The sequence below is a fragment of the Oreochromis niloticus genome, linkage group LG16 (genome assembly GCF_001858045.2).
Source record: "Oreochromis niloticus isolate F11D_XX linkage group LG16, O_niloticus_UMD_NMBU, whole genome shotgun sequence".
NCBI lineage: Eukaryota > Metazoa > Chordata > Actinopteri > Cichliformes > Cichlidae > Oreochromis > Oreochromis niloticus.
In genome coordinates this window covers 5,941,632-5,960,828 of record NC_031987.2, presented here as the reverse complement: position 1 = coordinate 5,960,828, position 19,197 = coordinate 5,941,632, and the positions used below count along the sequence as shown (strand labels likewise).

Sequence of the window (19,197 nt, the reverse complement as noted above, 5' to 3'; positions counted from 1 at the left end):
TAATAAACTCTATTCTTACTTTTAATTGCCCAGTAAAAAGTGTCCTGTTTGGTGCCCCAGAGACAGCAATAAAAAGGCGCTTTCATGGTCTTTCTTAGTGACCAGTTCTGAAGAAAAGTAGGAGAGAAAAGAAACAAAAAATCACCTTCAAACAAGCAAAGTCATTTTTCTTATCTCCTCCTTGGCATCTTTTTCTATGAGTCAGAGTAAAGATGGCTAATATTTTTAAGATCGATAGAAAGACTCACTGGAAACTATGAGAGCTTGTGAACATGGGTGTAGTTCTCTCACAGCCACAAAGCCTGTGAGAGGATGGTTATGGGAGAGGGCTGACAAAAGGGGGAGGAAAATTAGGCTCGCCAGCATTCTTCTCATTTAAAGCTGTAACTACACAAAAAAAGCACTCTCACAGTCAGGGTTGGGTCTGCTGCTTACAAGGAGAGGCACTCTTGTATTCATGGTGGTGCAGTGATAACCTGAGCATTTTTTTCCTTCTTCTTATCCCTTTTCCCCTCGCTTTGCACACAAGGACAGCTCATGTCTTTCTTATAGACATGGAGGGCTTTGTGCTTTTAAGGAGTTCGTTTTTTCTGTTGGTCTCTATTGCTCAGGTTTTGATTGTTTCATCTCAGACCAGCGGTAAGTGAACCCCATCAGCTGCTTATGTTAACACCTATTGTTGTTGGTGATAATGTGTGAAGGTGGCTAACCTTCAGATACTGGTTTTGGACTTTTTGCGCAGGCATGAGAAAACTTTGAAGTACAAGTTAGGCTTGGTTGTATAGACTTATGTTGATTATTATTAATATTGCAGAAATGTGATTAAGTGCCATTTTGATTTAGGAGAAGCTATTTTAGATAGACAGGGTTTTGTGCTGGATTTATGAATTCTCCTTGCACATGACAACTTAATTTGCCCCACTGACTTGTTCTGCTGTGGATGAGAAATGTTTCCAGCCCACTGAAGAGTCTGTTTCAGGCTTAAAGATGATTTATAAGAAAAGAGAATCTTGTGGATTATTTGCTAATGGCAAAAAAAAGAATCTCTGCATGTCAGGAAACAGTCCAGTGGAAATCTGTCAGTGATTGCGAGTGATGTCACCTTGAGGCAGTGAAAATGTGCAGAGCAGGGAAATGAGGACCTTTGTGGTATTACATTACTCCTGCAAGACTCTACCACTTTGGAAGATTCATTAAGCGTCACCACAATCCCCACCCCCCACCCCCTTACATTGTACATCTGTGAAAAGAATTTCAGCTTGCGCCTTTGAGGGAACACATGCTACATGTTAACTGAGGGCAGATGTGAGGAGCAGAGATGCTGCTGGAGTCACTGAGACTGTGGGGCTGCTGATGTCTCCAGCTGGCAAAGCTGCGACCTGGAACACCTGAGAGTTCTTGTTTTACTTGAACCGCACTTCCAGCTTTTTTTTTTTTCCTCACCGGAGTGTTTGATGTCTTGTGTCGTCACAGGGACTGACTTGTTCTCCTTGTGATGTCATGGGGCACACTGAGCACTGGACTGCTGATAGAGTGTGTAATTAAAAAGAAAAGCTATTTTTCCTTTATATAATTAACCAAAATGAGTTGGTTTTTCTCTTTGGGTTCAGTTTCATGTAAAGCTGTGGTGTGATAGTTGGACACCTGATAGAGTGCCACCCTGTGGTGAAAGCAGCATGTGTACCCTTCATCTACACTAAAAGAAATTTAACACAAACTCTAATGCTGACATTTGATGATCAGTGCATTTAACCTGAATTAAATATACAAAGAGATCCAGCTGTGCACAGCTGCACGTTTCTGCCGTTTTAACATAACCAGAAAAAAAACCCTTATGTTTATATGAATTTGTTCTCTATAGCTCCTACAAGCTATGTTTTAAGCATCTCACTACCCTAACTGGTTAAATCTCACTTTCCATATTTGTTCATATTCAGCAGTACTCGATCTTGCATGCTTTTTTTTCCATGGAACATAGGTGGGGGGAGATGGTTGTATTTCAACCAAATAAAAACTTTGGAAAGTCCGTGGTTTTTGTTGACTAAGGGAAAATGCGGTTCAAGGCCCTGTGGAACAATGTACTTGTGTCTTAATGAAGGGGGCTTTAAAGAGACAGTGACCAGCTCTGCTTGTATGGGTTTTGCATGGGAGTCATTACATTTCATGTTTTTAACAACTGTCTGCAGCAAGACCTAAAACTATTTCAGTTTGCCTCTGTCTGGAATGACTCATGTAAGAACTCCTGAAGCCCATGGGATTTTTAGTGTTGCAGTAAGATCACTCATTGGGATAAAATACATCCTTGTGCCAGATTAAATGCATGATTAAAAGGTCAGTCTTTAATTAGGTGTTTTTTTCCACCAGCTGACTGTATATAAAATTTTAACGTAGCCACTGTGAACCCATTGGTTCTTGTCTTGAAGTGTTGATCTGAGCAATTTGGCCATCGCCATCTTGGGGTTTTGAAACCGGATGTAGCAAATGAGCATTGGGAACTAAGAAACACTTATACAGTAGCAGCTTGGAAAACAAATGGTCAGCCGTAAAGCATTTACATTTGCTAAAGCATTAGCTTTATTGTCATTTTGAGCCCAAATAAGAAAGTAATTTAGTAAATAAACAGCATGTTGTATTCAAAGAGACTTGGAACTAACAACAGAGACTGTAAACTCATTAGGAAAGTGGTTACTGAGGTCATAAATCAGGGGAATATGCCCATAGATTTCTTCATAATCTGACATTTTGCAATCAGAGGAGCCCCCTGCCGGCCATTAGAAAGAATTCTAAAGAATCTTCAAAAGTCAAATCATCCAATCCAAAAGTTTACAAAGTCAAATTAGAATATTTCCATACTCCATTTAGTAACAGGGAACTACTTTTATAGGGAAACTGCACCTTAAAAAAATAGCTTGGCAGATGGTCGATGAAACTGTTGTCATACTCTCAGAAACCTTTGTTATCCAACATTTTGCATTTTTGTTTTTTGAGAATTAAAAAAAGATAGGACACTGAGGTTACTGAAAATCAAACACAATGCTTCGAAGAAAAAAAACATGTTCAAAGTAAATGTTGAACGTTTTAGTTGATACTTCTCTAGATTAGAGACATGTGCCTGCACATGTGTGGAAAGTTTTCTGCATAAGAACATGGTTTGGAAAATGAGATCAAGGAGCAGACTTTTAGCTCACACTTGGAAATGGTGACGCCAGCACAGATCACCAGGATAAAAGAAAATATATAGTGCAGGCCTTAAAGAAAAACTACAACCTGTGCTGGAAGAAACAGACGTGTTCAGTAATATTTGGAGGAAAGTTTAAGGATGTGAACATGGAAAAAAACAGCAATAAAATACTGATTCCAATAACAAGAAACAGCAGTCTGTGCCCAGAGTTTTAGCCAAGGACAGAAATCATGCATTTGTCTGTGTGTGTCTGTGTTCATGTGTGTGTGAGACCACTCCTTCCAAACACTGACAGAGCTTTAAAACGTCTTCAAAGATGGCACTTTGCACCTTACATCAAAGAAACTCAACACCCAGTCCTCATGACACCGCTGGCTTACTTTGAGTGTATTCCCAGTTACATTTGTCTCATCATCACCGGCTTTTTCATTTCCATCACAGCCAAAATCTTAAAGCGTCTCCAAGCATATTTTATCCTCTGTTTGAGAGAAACCATTAGCACAAAGCAAAAATCTGGTACTCCAGATCAGCAGACCAGCATGAGGTCACCCTGCCTCCTAAATTGGTTCCAGTTGTTGTTGCCACATCAGTGACATCGCAACAAATGGGCTGTTTTCTACTAAAGCTGAAACGTCCAAACATGTGAATTCAACCAGGTCCACAGACGGCTTTGATTAGAAACACATGCTGCATTTTTGAGCTATGACTTGATTACACGCCTTCTTCTACCAGAGTTAAAGGCAAGACAAGGGGAGGGGGGGGGGTCAGCCTTACCAGGTTGTACATTGTCTTATATTGTTTCAGTTACACGTTTGAGGAGATGTTATGTCAGACTGTAAACCCGGGGTGTGTTGGTGGTAGAGACAGTGGAGCTGATTAGGAGTTTTCATGCAGGGATGCACCATGGGAACTACTTATAAACCAGAGTATTGCAGTCAGAAAATGGAGGATTGGGGGAAAGGATGACTTCCAGATGTTAAAAAAGTCTCTTTGGCACTACTTGGAATATATAAAAAAGTCTTATTTGGAGGGGGAGGAAGTTAAACGGCCAATATAAAACAGTGTGTCAGTGTGGCTTTAGGTAAACTGTGAGCTACTAAGTTTTACATCTGTCAATGCTAAAGACACCCTAAACAGTCTGAGGGGGACAGCCCATCTCCCCTGTCTTTACAGGTTCAAGTTAAAGTAGCTATTTGTTCCAAGGCCGTGCAATTATGGCTCCTCCTAACAGGTTTCCTGCCGCTTGATTGTCACTTGCTCGCCCATCTGTCCTGTGATCCTCTCAGTTTGTCTATGTAGGAGGAGGATGAGAGAACAGACGGTAAACACAGAACAGGCTCGTTTCCCCAAATGCTACAATTGTCCTAATTTAATTATAATTGACACTGAGCCCTACGGTAGTCACAGAGGAAGAGCTTGGCCACTAATTCACAAGTTGTGTGTCACAGTTGAATAAATAAAGCTAATTTTAATTCATGTTTATGCTCTGTTAAATATAGTTGCAAAGCACTACAAAGTGCAAAGCTTTAAAATTAAAGGTGCACTGTGACTTTATCAACGTTACACTGAAGGATTGTGTATATAGAGCATGCAAATTCAAGCACACTTCACATGATCTACTATCCACTCCCTTTCATTATTTTCTGTTATATACACCTATGTGGACTGAGTTGCAAATAATGAGGTCAGCATTATTTACAAGTTTGATCCAAAAGCCCAAGCTCTTCTTTAACATCAGCAGTTATTTCTACTCTCTGAATGTTGTCATACATAGTCCTTCTGACTGGAAGTGTCAGCTAGTCAGAAGAGCTGGGTCATTGACCTTATAGAGACAGGAGTTTAAATGGCTTCTTTCATGAGGTGGCTGAACTGAGTTGGTTCCAAGTGATTTAGTTGAGTGTTATTTTAAGCTATGAATCAGGCAAAGTTACTTTTGTGAAGTCAAAGAATAAAAGTATGGAGCCGGAAGTATAATAATTTAACCTTTTTCATAATAATTGTTTTATTTGTTAGGTGGCACACAAAGAGGTTAGATTTATAGTGTGCCACATAGTATGTGATCATTTATAATACACAAAAATTGCTAAATAATTTTCATTCAGCTGGTCTACTTATTCTGAGTAATGGTTTGTTTGTGGTAAACATGAACCATCCATCCAGTTTTTTGCTGCTTATCTGGGTTTGAGGGCAGCAGTCTATGCAGAGAGGTTTACCCCTCCATCTCCCTAGGCACTGATGTGTTCTCAAGGCAGCCAAGAGATACAATCTCTCCAGCATGTATTGGGTCTGCCCCGGGGCCTCCTCTTGGTAGGACATCCTTGAAATACCTGTTCTAGGAGCCATCTGAGAGACACCCTAGTCCAGGGATGTCCAACTCCAGGCCTCAAGGCCCGGTGTCCTGCAGGTTTTAGACACACCTGAATCAAATGATTAGTTCATTATCAGGCCTCTGGAGAACTTCAAGACATGTTGAGGAGGTAATTTAGCCATTTAAATCAGTTGTGTTGGATCAAGGACACATCTAAAACCTGCAGGACACTGGCCCTTGAGGCCTGGAGTTCGACACCCCTGTCCTAATCAGACACCCAAACCACCTCACTTGGCTCCTTTTGATCTGAAGGAGAGCAGCTCTTTCTTGCTGCTTGTACCTGTGATCTCATTCTTCCAGACACTACCCAAATCTCATAACTACAGTTGAGGTTAAGAGATCGACCGATAAATGCAGAGCTTTGCTTTCACACTCCGCTCTCTCTTCACCGCAGCAGATTGTGTGGCATCATAAGGAAACAGAAACACTTTAGATTTTAGACTTTAGATTTCTATTTTAACACTTTTTTAAAAAACAAAAAGTTTCTTTTACAAACCTGGAGATGTGAAGTTTGTAAGAAGACACAATAATAGTAGTCTAAAGATTGATTTTTATTTTGGAAAATCGAGGCTCCATCCTTTCAGTACGTGTCCAGAAAAGATTCAAGTTCTGTCCAATCATTCTCAGTGTCTCTGTCTCGTGACTTCCCCGGCTCCACGTCACGTCAATACTAAACTGCAGGAGCAGGCCTTTAATTGGTCATGAAAGTAATGATTATAAGCTTTCAGGCAAACATTATCTTTCTCACCAATTAAAAAGTAATATAGTCCATCACAAAATGCCAGGAAAACAAACATGGCCTTCGTGATAATGCTTTTGAGCAGTCAGCCATTGCTGGTGCGTAGCCTGTTCAGCAAGTGTTGATACAGCTGGTTGTAGTTTTTCCTGCAGATCAGGGGGACTTTTACCCTCTGGAGCTTATCCTCTGCAGGTTGGCAAGGCTCAGTGTAATGTAGCACTCCCTCTGTACATGTTCTCTGTCTCTCCTCTGGTGACTGTTTAAAAGCTGCTGTAATAGCTTTCAGGAGATGTTACATCTGGAAACATCTGGAAACCTTTCTTTGTCTGTGGTGAAGTGCTTCGGTCCAGGTAATGATTCTGTAAAATCACACCACAGTCGCCGTGGAGGGAATCAGTTGATTGTCATAACGGGAAATGCAAGAAGATCTTAACACATGCAATTTCAATGTCTACTACAGTTTCAACTGAAACATTTTAAAGTCAAAATTAACTCAAGTCTTCAAAAATGTGATTTTAGGGCTGAAGAAGCTGTTTGGATGAGAGCTGAAATGACTTCAAGGACTTACAAAAGACATCTGGTTGCATTAAACTGAAGCACTTAAGTCTACCATGAACTGGATGACTATGAACTTACAGAAACAAATTCTAAAGTCCTACCATGACTTGTTTGAATGCCACAAAATGGTGACAGTCGGCCATAATTGCAGGTTGCGGCCCGACCCAAATTCTAAGCTGAGGCCTGACTGTGTATATATTACGGCTGAAGAGGGTGACTAAATGGTGCTACATGGGTTACAAGGGTTAGCAGTGTGGCCTAAGACATGCTGTTAACAACTAGTTGGACAGTTGACTTCACAGTGAAATGCCTTATATATGTGCAGTGCTTTGAGGCACTTTTCAGTCCAGGTGGTCATAAAAGTACAGCAGCTGCAAATATTGCAGTTTACTGCGTTTCACTAAAAACAATCATATTAAATTGTACATTACACAAATAATTAAAAAATCGTTTGTTATGGAAGCTTTTTTTTCTGAATGCCTTGATTCAGTTGGATCACATAATTTGGAGTTGGTTTTATGGCAAATAAATGAAATTACAAATTCAGAATTGATTTCAGCAGTTGCAGTAGAGAACGAAACCCATCAGAAAATGTACCAAAGTCATAGGTCATAGGTCAAGCAAGTATAGGATCATTTTCCCATTGGCTCCTGTACAATCTCATTTCTGTTTGCAGCCAGAGGAGCTGAACTCCTGTTGGCCATTAGAAAAAAAATGCAGGCATTTCCACACTGGATTCACTTTTTCAGATCTGGCAGTCATGTGACACAAAAAGCTTTCACACGTTGCACTAGCCCAGTGAAATTCTGATACACAGAAAACAATTTCTTCAAATTACTGCAGCCCATTGTGGTCCTACAAGCTGCTGAATCATTGGGTACACTTAGATTTCCACAGGATTGCAGGGACTCTTGTGGAAAACAACTTCTTCACATGTTTTTGTACAGAACATTTATACTTAACTTAGTTTCAAAGACAAAAATACTGCTAAGAACTTGTCAGCAGTATTGTATTATTAAGTTTTCTTGGGGTTGACCAGCAAGAGTGCTAATAAGCATGTAAGGATTTGAGAATTAGACTGTTAGCAGCTGGAAAATTTCCACCATCTCAGACTTTTGCGAATTGATTACAATCTTTCTGGTGTTTTGTCAGGCCGAGTGGATTTCATCACTTTATTGTGAGGGCCAAACTCACTGTTGGATTTTGATTTGAATGTTAAGAAGGGTTCCAGCACACACAGGGTTTGTATTTTCTAATCATCCCGTCCAGATCCCATCAGAGGGTATGGTTTTTATTGAAGTGTCATCTATGATTAAAGTCATAGTTTGCTCAGCAGATGCATGGATTATCTGGGAGCAGCAATAGAAACCAAGAAGACTTGCTAAGTGTTGGCTGCAGAAAACAGTAAGACTGACTGGGCTAATAAAATTCTGCCTATTTAAGAATTGCTTTGTTTCACGACATTTCTTCTTTAGGCTATTATGTGAAGCACTCACAGCAAGTCCAGTGGGGTAGTGAGTTTTTTGGTAAAAAAGAAGGGAGCATTCTTTTAACACAATGTGAAGTCTGTGCCGTCTACTGGTCATAATGTCCAGCCAGTGTTCCCAAACAGACGCGTCTCACATCGAGCCAGACCAGTGAGATGTGGAAATGTCTGCTTGTTGTCGGTGACTCATCGCCACCATTTAACCTCGATGGTTTTAGCAAATGGGTGAAATGCTTTTGCAGAGAAGTTGCCAAAAGAGACAAAGTTAATGAGGATGAATTAAAGTGGTGAAGCAAATGTTAAATATTGGGAAAAAAAAAGTCTTTGCTGTATTCTTAGTGTCAGCCAGCAGCCTTTACGCATCAACCATCTTTACTGCTCCACCATTCTGCCGTTTACAGCACATTGAGGAAAGTTAGTATATTTCACCCAGAAGAACAACAAACTCACATGCTGGCGTGGTAATTTACTCTGTGCTAGCTTTGAAATTATATCCATATGAATAACATTAAAACTGCCATTTTGCATTTTTGTAATGCTTCAAATTAAAAGGAAAAGCAACACAAACACAAAGGCTGGTGTGGGATAACCGGATAATTCACATGTTAGATATTTGCCGCTCAGGTTTCACTTGATCAGCCATATGAGATTCAAACAAACAAAGGTTTACACAGCTTGAAGTCTGCTGTGCATCATGCCACTCTCTATTTACTTTGGCTAAATAAGAGCACTAAGTGGAGGCTTTGAGCCTTTTTTGAGTTTTATTCAGTTGCATGCTCTTTCTTGTTTCTAAGCCCTTTTCCTGGTGTGGCACAGTGTTTAAAGAGAAGGGAGGGGTAAGCTTTAAATACAGAATCTTTTCATCATAATTTTATATCTACAGTATTAGGAGAGGGGCACTGAGGGGGGAAGAAAAGTCCTGGCACAGCTGTGGATCAGAGAGGAAGGAACAGAGAGTAGAGGAGGAGGAAGAGGCAGGGACAGGGGATAAGAGAGGGAGTCTGAAAAGAGAGTGAGAGAAAAGAAAGAGAGATGAGAATGTGAAAGGCAGAAGAGGTGGGAATGAGGGGAACCCCGGAGGATTGTTTGGGACATGTGATCAGCAGCAGATACCTCCATGTGTATGTCGCAACAGACTCCAGTTTAAGAGTTAGGATAAAGGAATTTCCTCTAGAAAAGTGGTTGTTGTTGTTAATTGTGATTAACGATCTGAAGACAAGACAGACCTGAGATTACTGCAAATGTGTTCTTTTTCATAACGTAACTGAAAAATCGGTCAGCTGGTGATTTGTTCCACATCCGTAAAGCAAAACACTTCATTGTAATTTTTTTTGGTGGGAGACCGCCTTTAAGATTTCTGCGACTCACAGCTGTCTATGACATATTGGATAAAGTATGCATCTGTTACTGATAGAAGGGAGGGGTTTAAGCAAACAAACGGCAGCAGAACTGCCAAGAAGTGATTCGCTGCTAGTGAAAAACGTTTTTCATTGGTTGATGCAGTTTTTGGTGTTTTGCCATAATGTCACAAGGACCTGGGTGGGAATATTCCCTTCATACTTCTCTCATTAGAGAAAATGGGTCACCGTGAAGTGTATCTCAGAGCATTTGCTTGTGAGTAGATTCAAGAATAATCCTTTTGTCAGTCGAAATCTTCGAAAACAGGAGAACTGCTTTGTCCTTTATAAAGCAGTAGAGTAATACTGCTCATATACAGTTTTTCTAATGTGAGACTCTTTTGGCAAGACACGTATGCCAGAACTGAACCCAAGCCCATTTGATGAAACCCACTCATGACTCAAAAGCAAGTTCACAAGAAAGGGTGTATGTGATGAACTGAGGATTGGCCAGAAACAAACAATCACAGTGAGCCTGTAAACAAAACTAGTGACCACAAACTCTTAGTGTAAATTTCTTTTAACTTTACACTAGCATTTACCCTAAATTTGTCATTAGTACAGTGTGCGAGCACACATTAGAGCTTCTGATTGGTTGAGAGGTTTGGATTCACTCTTAGTAACTGCACAGTTTAAAATATAGTTTAATCAAACTTGTTTTAAATACATGTAAAATCAGCTTTAGCTTAGCTTTAGCTTGGGTTACTTGTTTAATCTTCAACCACAAAACTATACCCTCTTATTTGAGCATATTTGCTAATGCCAATTATGCACATTTAAGTCAGTCAAAAAGGAAATGATAAAAATGGGCCTTGAATGAGACCTTAACATTAGCCACAGTTAAACTGGTGTGTTGTACCTGTGGGCTGGCTGCTGGGCAACAGGAGCCAACACCACAATGTGACCAAAGCATCACAGAAAATGAACAGATGCAGCAAAATCACAGGTAAAAGTGAAGGAGTACAAAAAAGCAGCATGTGCATATTACAGAAATATATCTCTGCAGCAGAGCCACTTTCAGGGATGCCACAAGGGTCATGCTTAGCCACAGTCCTGCCACTTTAGCTGATCTCAATGATAGCTGATAAATAAACTGATTTACTGACATTCAACATGTTAAAAATGTGAAAAAACAAAATGTGTTTCCCAAGCCGGCATTAAAATAATAAGTAGAATAAAACAGAATAACACTTAATAATAACTTAAAAATCATATAGTAACAAAAAGTGCAGATGAAAACTCATGGCACTGAGTTCACTCAGCCTTGTTGTACAGGCTTTGAGGCTATGTAGCCTTCTGCCCGAGGGAAGGAGGGTAAACAGTTCATGGTCTGGATGGGAGGGGTCTCTCATGATGTCCAATGCCCTGATTATGTGTCTGTCAATATAAATGCCCTCTGAAGATTTCACCACTCTTTGCAGCACCTTCTTGTCAGCTTCAGAGAGGTTGTCGTAGCAGACATACAAGGTGATATGCTGCTATGTGTCTATTTGGTAAATCTCACATAGGAAACACTATTTAAGCTGCTTTAGCCTTCATATTGTTGCTGCATCCTGCAAACCACTTTGCAACCCATGTTGTCAAGACGCTCTGCAGATTTTCATGCTGTGTTTGACTTAGTATCATGTCTGTTGTCACTGATGTCTATAGTTTCTCTTTCCAGTACTGAAAGTTGCCAGGGTTGTGAAAGTGTTAATGCCTTGCACACCAGTTGCTGTCTAGCTAGAAGGTTCACATGAATGGAGAGGACAGAACTTCGGAGATTCAAAAACATATTTTAAGATGTTTAAAAGGGAAAAAATAAGATCACAGTCAATATACAGAAATGAATGGCTTAATTTATAAGGGAGCTTCTGCCATCAAAGTGTATAACAGGCTTCATAGAAACTCAGTGAGGATTTCAGTTATCCTTCTAAAACTGCTTTGATTTACCTTTTGTTGAATAATTCTAGTTGATCCTGTAACTATTCATTTATTTGCATAACCAAACCCAGACAGTCTGGCTCCAGCAATTTCATAGATACAACCTTCTGGAGACAGAACCATGTGGCCAGTCCTGCCTTGACCTTATCACCCCTTTTTGTCTGTGTCTCCAAAAATGCAAACTGCTGTAAACTTCAAGGGCTTCATTTGGCAATAATAATTGAAAGTGATAAATTCTGCGTGTCGCCCCCTGGGCTTTCAACCTGAGTGATGTCACCACAGGAAGGGGGCTTTGTGTTGACCCCTGTCTCACTGTGCTCACTTATCTGTCCGATCCAGCAACAGTCCAGAAAATTATCGTTTCTCTCTCCAGCAGCTAATATGGTTTGTACCTGCAAGGAGCCGATCACTGGAAACTACCCAAGCTGCCATGCCTCTGTGATTTCAATAACAGATGACTCCAGGAAGTACTTGGAGTACAGCTGAAATAGTTCACATGAATGAAGTCATGGTTTCCATTTCGGAGATAATGCTGAAATAATGTTGGATCAATTTTATCTCAAAATGTTTTGGGGAGTTTTTTGGCCTAAATGTGGGCTCAGACAGTGTTTTCCTTACAGATGCAGATACAGATCTCAGCTTCCAAAAAAAAAAAACCACCACAAAAACATCTTCAATAACAATGACTGTGTGTCTGATTCTTAGGGCTGGAAACCATTAGTAAAAGTGCATTTCTGTTAATACAATAACGTCACATTACTTAAAAACAAGGGTCCTCCAGCAATGTTTTGAATAGATGATGACTGCAGTGAAAGCCTTTAGAAAATGCTGTGGCTTTTAAATTTGCTAACATAATAACTCCCATGTATTCCTCTAAAAGTTCTCAAACTTTCATGTAGAGGTTTTAAAGTGAAAAAGGATCTTTAGGAAAGTCACTAAATGGCTGGAATTTCTATTGAAAATAAAACTAAAAAGGACAAAAAAGAAAACAGGAGCATGGCAGAAGGTTCATAAAGATACTATGTCCTTTGATAGGGATAAGGGTAAAGAAAGGGAGATTGGAGAGCTTGAGGGGGGATATGAGAAAACACAGGCTAATGCGAAGGGAAAAGTGGGATTTAAAATGGAGCCTCCGGCAGCTGCGAGGTTTGAGGAGAGGATGCACCGTCCTTAAACTGCTGTAGCGCAGAGGTCAGACAAAATGTGGACGCAATAAATCTCTCTTGCCTTCAGGCTTGCTGCTTCTCACAAATGCAGAATACCTTGTAAAAAGAGAGAGAAAAAAAGAAAAGCCTCAGAGCTCTTCCCCACCTGAAGAATGATAGTGGCTAAACATGTGTGTTCCATCTTTTAGCATTTACAAGTCAACATGTGAATTATTGGAAGTGTTTCAACATGAGATGCTCTTGAAATGTTGCACATATACCAGCAGCTTTGTGTACACTAGAAGCAAGTTTGTGCAAAACACTGTTGCTGTTTTCTGACTTTTATGCATGTGACCAGCTTAATTATGTGCTGCTCACATTTATCCGTGTTCTTGCATTTTGAAAACGATGCAAAGACGAGGGCGAGAGAGGAGACAGGCATGTCATGCGAGCACCGCAGTCTGCACATGAAAATGCAAACAGATGGGTGAAAATGATGTGAGCTGAGGACAGCGTATTTAAAATTTCACAGCACGGATTTAAAAACTAAACTGTTGTTTAAGCCCTACGGTGGTGTCTAACCATCTAGATCATTCTAATGAAGCTTTTTATTGGTATCATCTCAAAAACAGAGAAATAAACATCAAGAAGTCTATAAAAAAGTCAACAGCATCATGTTTTTCTCTGGACTTCTTACCTCTATAATAGATTGTAGGTAAAAGATGGTGACATCAGACCAGGTCACATGGTTTGTGACCTACTGCTTTAAAGCAATTTTGGTTGTGGTTGGTTTTCGTGTGGTTGGTTTTTTGTCCTCGGGGGGTTAGAGGTGTCAGCTAATTTTACCGAATTTACTTATCAAGGTGCAACAGCAGACTGGGTAGGTGTATAGCCACAAATGTCCTAATTAGGCAAACATATAAATAAAAAAACAAAAACATTTAGCTTACTCAGATGGTCATATTATGGCTAATATGACAGCATAAACATGAATGAGAATCTTGAATAAGCCGAGGTGATGCAGGTCAGACAGTGACCGACCACCTGTGTCTGCATACACTTCTCAATCAAAGCAGCCACACATTTAATCATGCATAATTTTAAGCCTTAATATGATTTACATGGGTTAATGAAAGTTAATTTCTTCTTTGAAGTTGTACATTTAAAGAAGCGAGTCTGGATATCAACTCCTTTTTGGAACCAGCCTGGAGTGGTCATTTTGGGAACAGCAGCAGAGGTTGCCACTTGGAGTCACTCTGGATGTCTGAAGTTCAAGTTGTTGACACTAGCCCATTTCAAATACAGCAGTAGTTGAATATTTGACCATGAAAACCAGTCTTCACAATGTCTCATGTGAGAAAAGATTTGCCCTACACAGACCTGCTGGTTTCATCTGGCAGTACTTTTGGTCTATTTAGTAGATGGCAATATCACAAAATCAAAACCTCAGTAATTCTCACAGATAACAAATGGCTCAGTGACTCTAGCAGACATCAGACCGTAATGGTTAAATAGTCCAGTCATTTGCTTTTCAGTTAAATGTATATAGAAAGAAAAGTGCCTCTATTACAGTCATAATATAATCCACATTGAAAGAGCGCTAATTTATCAGTGTTGGCAAGTACAGCATTCATCCATCAAGGAGGAGGACGAGGCTAAATCATCCAGAAAAAGGCTCACCCTGCACTCTCTGCTTCATTAAATCCTTTTAATCAGAGGTTTATTAGACAAGTTGCTTGTAAATAAATTACTCTGGCAGCTGAACCAAACCTTGTAGTGGAACTAAACAAAGAATGAAAGAAGAGCATTAAGAAAACAAGCCAGATACAAATGCTGCACCGTTTCATTTGAGTTACATCTACAGTATCTTGTAGTTGTCCAAATTCCAGAGTGCACTTTGCTAAGATTTGGTTTGCACAAACACAAAGGTCTCGAACACTAGCTTTCTTTGTATTCATGTGTTTTAATCAGACATCGTGAACAAACTCTGCTGGAAAGAAATTTCCTCTCAGTCCTTTTGAGTATACAATCCAGAGTTTATTCCTCACATCTGGCTGTATGTTCAGTTGATGTAAAACATCAGGGTGCTCTGACCCCTTGTATAAGTTAACTGCCTGCTCTGGTAAACTGGAATGTTTGACATCACCCATTTTCCTTTGCAGCATACCTGCTCTCACGAGGACAAACCGCAACTATTTATTTATATTAACACATTTGAAAAATCTGGTGAAAATTCAATTGTGTTTGTGGCAGTTAGATAATAGTTTCATACATTTGATTGTAATTTCGGTGAGGACCACTTTAGTCAAAAGTCGATTCTTATTCCATATGACAATGTGTGCCTTAGGCTTCTGCATATACTGGAAGCCTAAGGCACACATTCCTGCCTTCCGTGTACAAACATGGAGCAACAGTAAGACTCGCCAGGACAGAACAGGAAAAAAAACTATCACTGACAAAGAAAAGGGTTTCCATGCAGTCCTGTGAAATACTTGCACTTGATAAAATCATTGTGATCAGCAACTGTGAGTGTGAGCACCTCTATAAAAGCAGAAGTTTTGGCATTTTGCTGATCTGGAAGATTCGCGTGTGTGTTAATATAATTCCACAATCTGCCCAAGGATGAAAAGGAGTAGCTGGGATAGTGGTGGGTTGCAAAATGGCTTGCAGAGGCAACTGCAACAGAGGGCAGACTAAAGCAACTTAAATGCTGGGTCCTATGTGAAATTTGAGAATTTGAGAATTGAGTTTTATCAGCTAAGACATCAGTTCATGTGGGCTGGCAGTGTGATCAGCTTTTATCGGCTAAAGTACCATGGCCGACCTAAACTAACATTAGGTACAGTTCATTTTTATCCAGTGTATTATAATTAGCATCAAGAATAAATGCCTCAGTGTTTTATATATTTGATCATAAGTCCATTATTGTCCATAATAACTGATTCTGTAATATTTTAAGTACATCCGCAGGTGTTTGTGTATTTTCTTTAGCTTGGTCAGTGTGCAGCTATAAGCATCCCAAGAGGATATGAAAACCACACATTTGACAGGGTGCAAGGATTAAGTGCAAGATTTGATTTTAAATCAAACAGCTACACCTGGCAGGAGTCACTTCAAGATTTTGTTGTGCATTTTCACATCCTAATAGCAAGAACAGCCTGTCGGAATGCATCCAGTAAATCTGTCCTCATTCTTATTTTTTTCTTTAAGTTTAAATTATAGTCGGTATTTCACAGCAGAAGTCAATGCGGGCAGTTTCAGAGTCATCAGTCAGTGAGATTTAAGACCTGGAACATTAAGAATGATCACACTTTTTGATGGATTAAACATTGATGCTTGTATTCCCGAGTGTGTTAGAATAAATTTGTCTGAATGATAGGTTACGTACTGCACAATGTTGCCATTTGCAATCAGACATCTGCAACATATTTTGATGCAGAAAAGCAAAAATAAACAAAATAACCTATGTGGTCACAGAATAAACTGAACATAATCATACTTAAAGCCACAGTATAAAACAAAGACAGACCAGAACACTAATGCTCATGAAGAAATGCAATTTGTTTGGAGTCAGTATGAGGACACTGCATTGCGCTCTTTTTCACATGAAGTTAAGGATTCTTCTAATACCGAGCCAGAAAATGAATGCCCTTGAGCTGACCTTTGACACTGACCTCAGCAAGAGCCTCATACCATGCTCAGACCTGAATCCAGGTCTAAAAACCTCACTGTTTAACAACTTGCATTTTATCATTCTCAACAGCTTGAAGTCCTGTAATTATAAAGAATTCTCACTCTTGAGCACGATTTCTGTTGTACAACATAATTATCTCATTATGAGAATGTGCCACAAAGACACAAAGGCACACAACCAGTTTGATAGAAGCGACCCCTCAGCAAACTTAATTAAACTGAGAAAATACCACAATGTAAACTCAGTTAATTGCAGATTCAAATTTCCAGCTCTGCCATGGATATGTAACATAAGATTGAGATGAATCCAGTCCAAGTCAACAGAAGCACAAGAGATAAAGGCAAGGAGGGGGTGATGTGTACTTCAGCAGGACCACAATCGTCCGCTGACTGAACACGGGAAGGGAACAGCTCATAGCTGCGGTTGCCTCTTTAAAAGGAAGAGCCAGTGAAGACGGGGGCCTGTTGATGGAAAAGCCTAGACATGCAATCATTTTAACTTTCCTGGCCCGAGCTTCCTACCCCTCCCTCGAGATTCAGAGCTTTGTTTGTCAAAGCCGAGGTGAAGAGCATGTTCAAACTAGAGTGTTCCTTCAGCTTTCAAGCCCTGTCAGCATCATACGGTAAATCGTGCACACTGCTGAGTATTAAACAGACAGGATGCCTTTTTCTGATGTGTTAAAATGCTGAGGAAATAAAAGGAGGTAGATTGAGGTATAATCACAGGGTGTCGAATCACGTTGCAGCAAAGTACTGTTGACACAAGAGCCAAAACAGTAGGTGTGCTTGTTTTTTTACCTAGCTTTGGGCTGGGATGGCAAATACCTCAGTCTATGTTTGTGGAACAGCAACTTTAATGGACAGCTTTATCAGTGGACAAGTCGCAGGTTGAGCTAAAGGTCATATACAGCGGGATGATTTATGTTTGGCCTCGACACTCTGGGTTTTTAGAGCAGGAAAGCACAGCTGCAGCAGAGCCACCCCTCAGCAGCTGTAACTCATCTGCATCTGGATGAGAAATCATAGTTGCAGTCCTCATGGTACAAACCATGTCAGCTGCGGCAAGTTACTCAGACTGAAAAGAAGGGCTTGTTCAGAACAAAATGTATGATTTTATAAACTTAACATCAACTGGAAACTATCTTTTAGAAATTAGATGGTGCTGTGACTGTCAGTTTAGGCCCTGTACTCATCTTTGTTTTTCTAAAAGAGATCAAGGATCCACTTTTAAATGACTCATCATTTCCATAAGTTCATTTTCTAACCCCTCCATTTCTGGCTGCCATAGCTTCTCCCCAAACGCAGTGTGTTATGAGTACTTCCATATTAGCCAAGGAAAATCCATAAACTATCCCCTTTTTTTCATTCCTCACATCTGCCAAGTACATCTCAAAGTAGCTTTCCCAGGTTTTTTCCTGGTGGTTGGTGCGTGTCATGACTTATGAGAAAGGATGTTGGGTTATCTGGCTGATGTCTGGTGAATGATACTAAATGATAGCAGCAGTAGACACGTGAGTCATGTTGAAAAGATCCAGACTCCATGTTTTAAACCAGGAGAGGAAACCGTCTGCCCTGTTAGCTGACTAGTGGAAAGTACAGATCTAGAAGTAGAAAGGGAGCATGCCTTTGCACCGATGTCACAATCAAACTGTGGCGTCTGTGGAAAAGTGCAGAACCTGCAACGAATTAGCTGAAAGGAGGGGAAAAAGTGACCCCCCTTCCCCCAACTTCCCCCCTCTTCCTCAGGGCTTGCGGTGGGGTAGTAAAGACCACTCTAAAAACCACACTTCTCTTCCAGTAAATTTCAAATTCTCCCAACACGCAGTGTTTGAAAACTCTCAAACCTCCGCAGGAAAAATTGCTCCACAGCTCTGTGGCCAACAGCTCTGCCAGACATCCCTGGTTTTATGTCTCTGTATTGAAATGCACTGAAGGTACACACAAATTACCTCCAATACCTTTGAGATGACTTTTACCTGAATGGAAATTCAACAGAAGCTTGTTTGAGACTTCAAGTCAAACTGAGTCAGTTAGAAAGAGTTTCTAGTTTGATCTTGTGAAACTGAATACACAAACATTTTATTTGAAAAACAAACATAAAGTTTTAATTCCAGATATTGAGATCCATTGTTCAAATAATTCCAAGCAGATGAAGAAAGATGTTCCATGTGAAGCACTGCTTCTCATTTTGGAAGACCACCACAGTGTGGGATGTAACTGGCTGTTGAGAGGCAGGAAATTTCATTTCTGAACTATGTGTGTTGTTAGTGTCGTCAAATACTTTGTGGTCGATTGAACAGCGACATCTGAGAAAACATACCTTCAGGATGTGTTTGCTAGTTGGACTGTTGATCCCCTGTGTGCACAGTTGGTTAGGAGAAACAATTTATGGGTGGTGGCTGTTGTACCTCGAGGTCATTTATACTTGTAGCCTATCATGTCTGGCTGAGTGTGCCTCTTTTTTTAATGTAACTGATGTAACTATGGAAAAAATACCAGCTTAAGTTCAAAGTGCCCGAATTATGTTTTGGGGGGGGGTTGCCGTCTTTAAAGTGTTATATAGTTTTTAGTGCAAGGAAGGCTACAAACCACTGAGCTGCCAGAAAAATGTTGTTTCCACATAGCATTCAAAGCCTTTCTTCCATTACTTATCTACATCATCTTGTAGAATCTGGGATTTAAATAATCCCGGGATAGTGAAACAATG

The 19,197-nt window shown here is 40.1% G+C and overlaps 1 protein-coding gene across 1 annotated transcript in view; it reads left to right on the top strand.

The window, feature by feature from the left end:
- Positions 1-391: 391 nt before the first annotated feature.
- col5a2a (collagen, type V, alpha 2a) overlaps positions 392-19,197 on the top strand; it is a 42,223-nt gene continuing 23,417 nt past the window's right edge. Inside the window, 1 exon segment of the mRNA XM_005450481.4 lies at positions 392-639. Within this exon segment, the coding sequence (XP_005450538.2) occupies positions 555-639 (85 nt within the window). The 5' untranslated portion in view covers positions 392-554.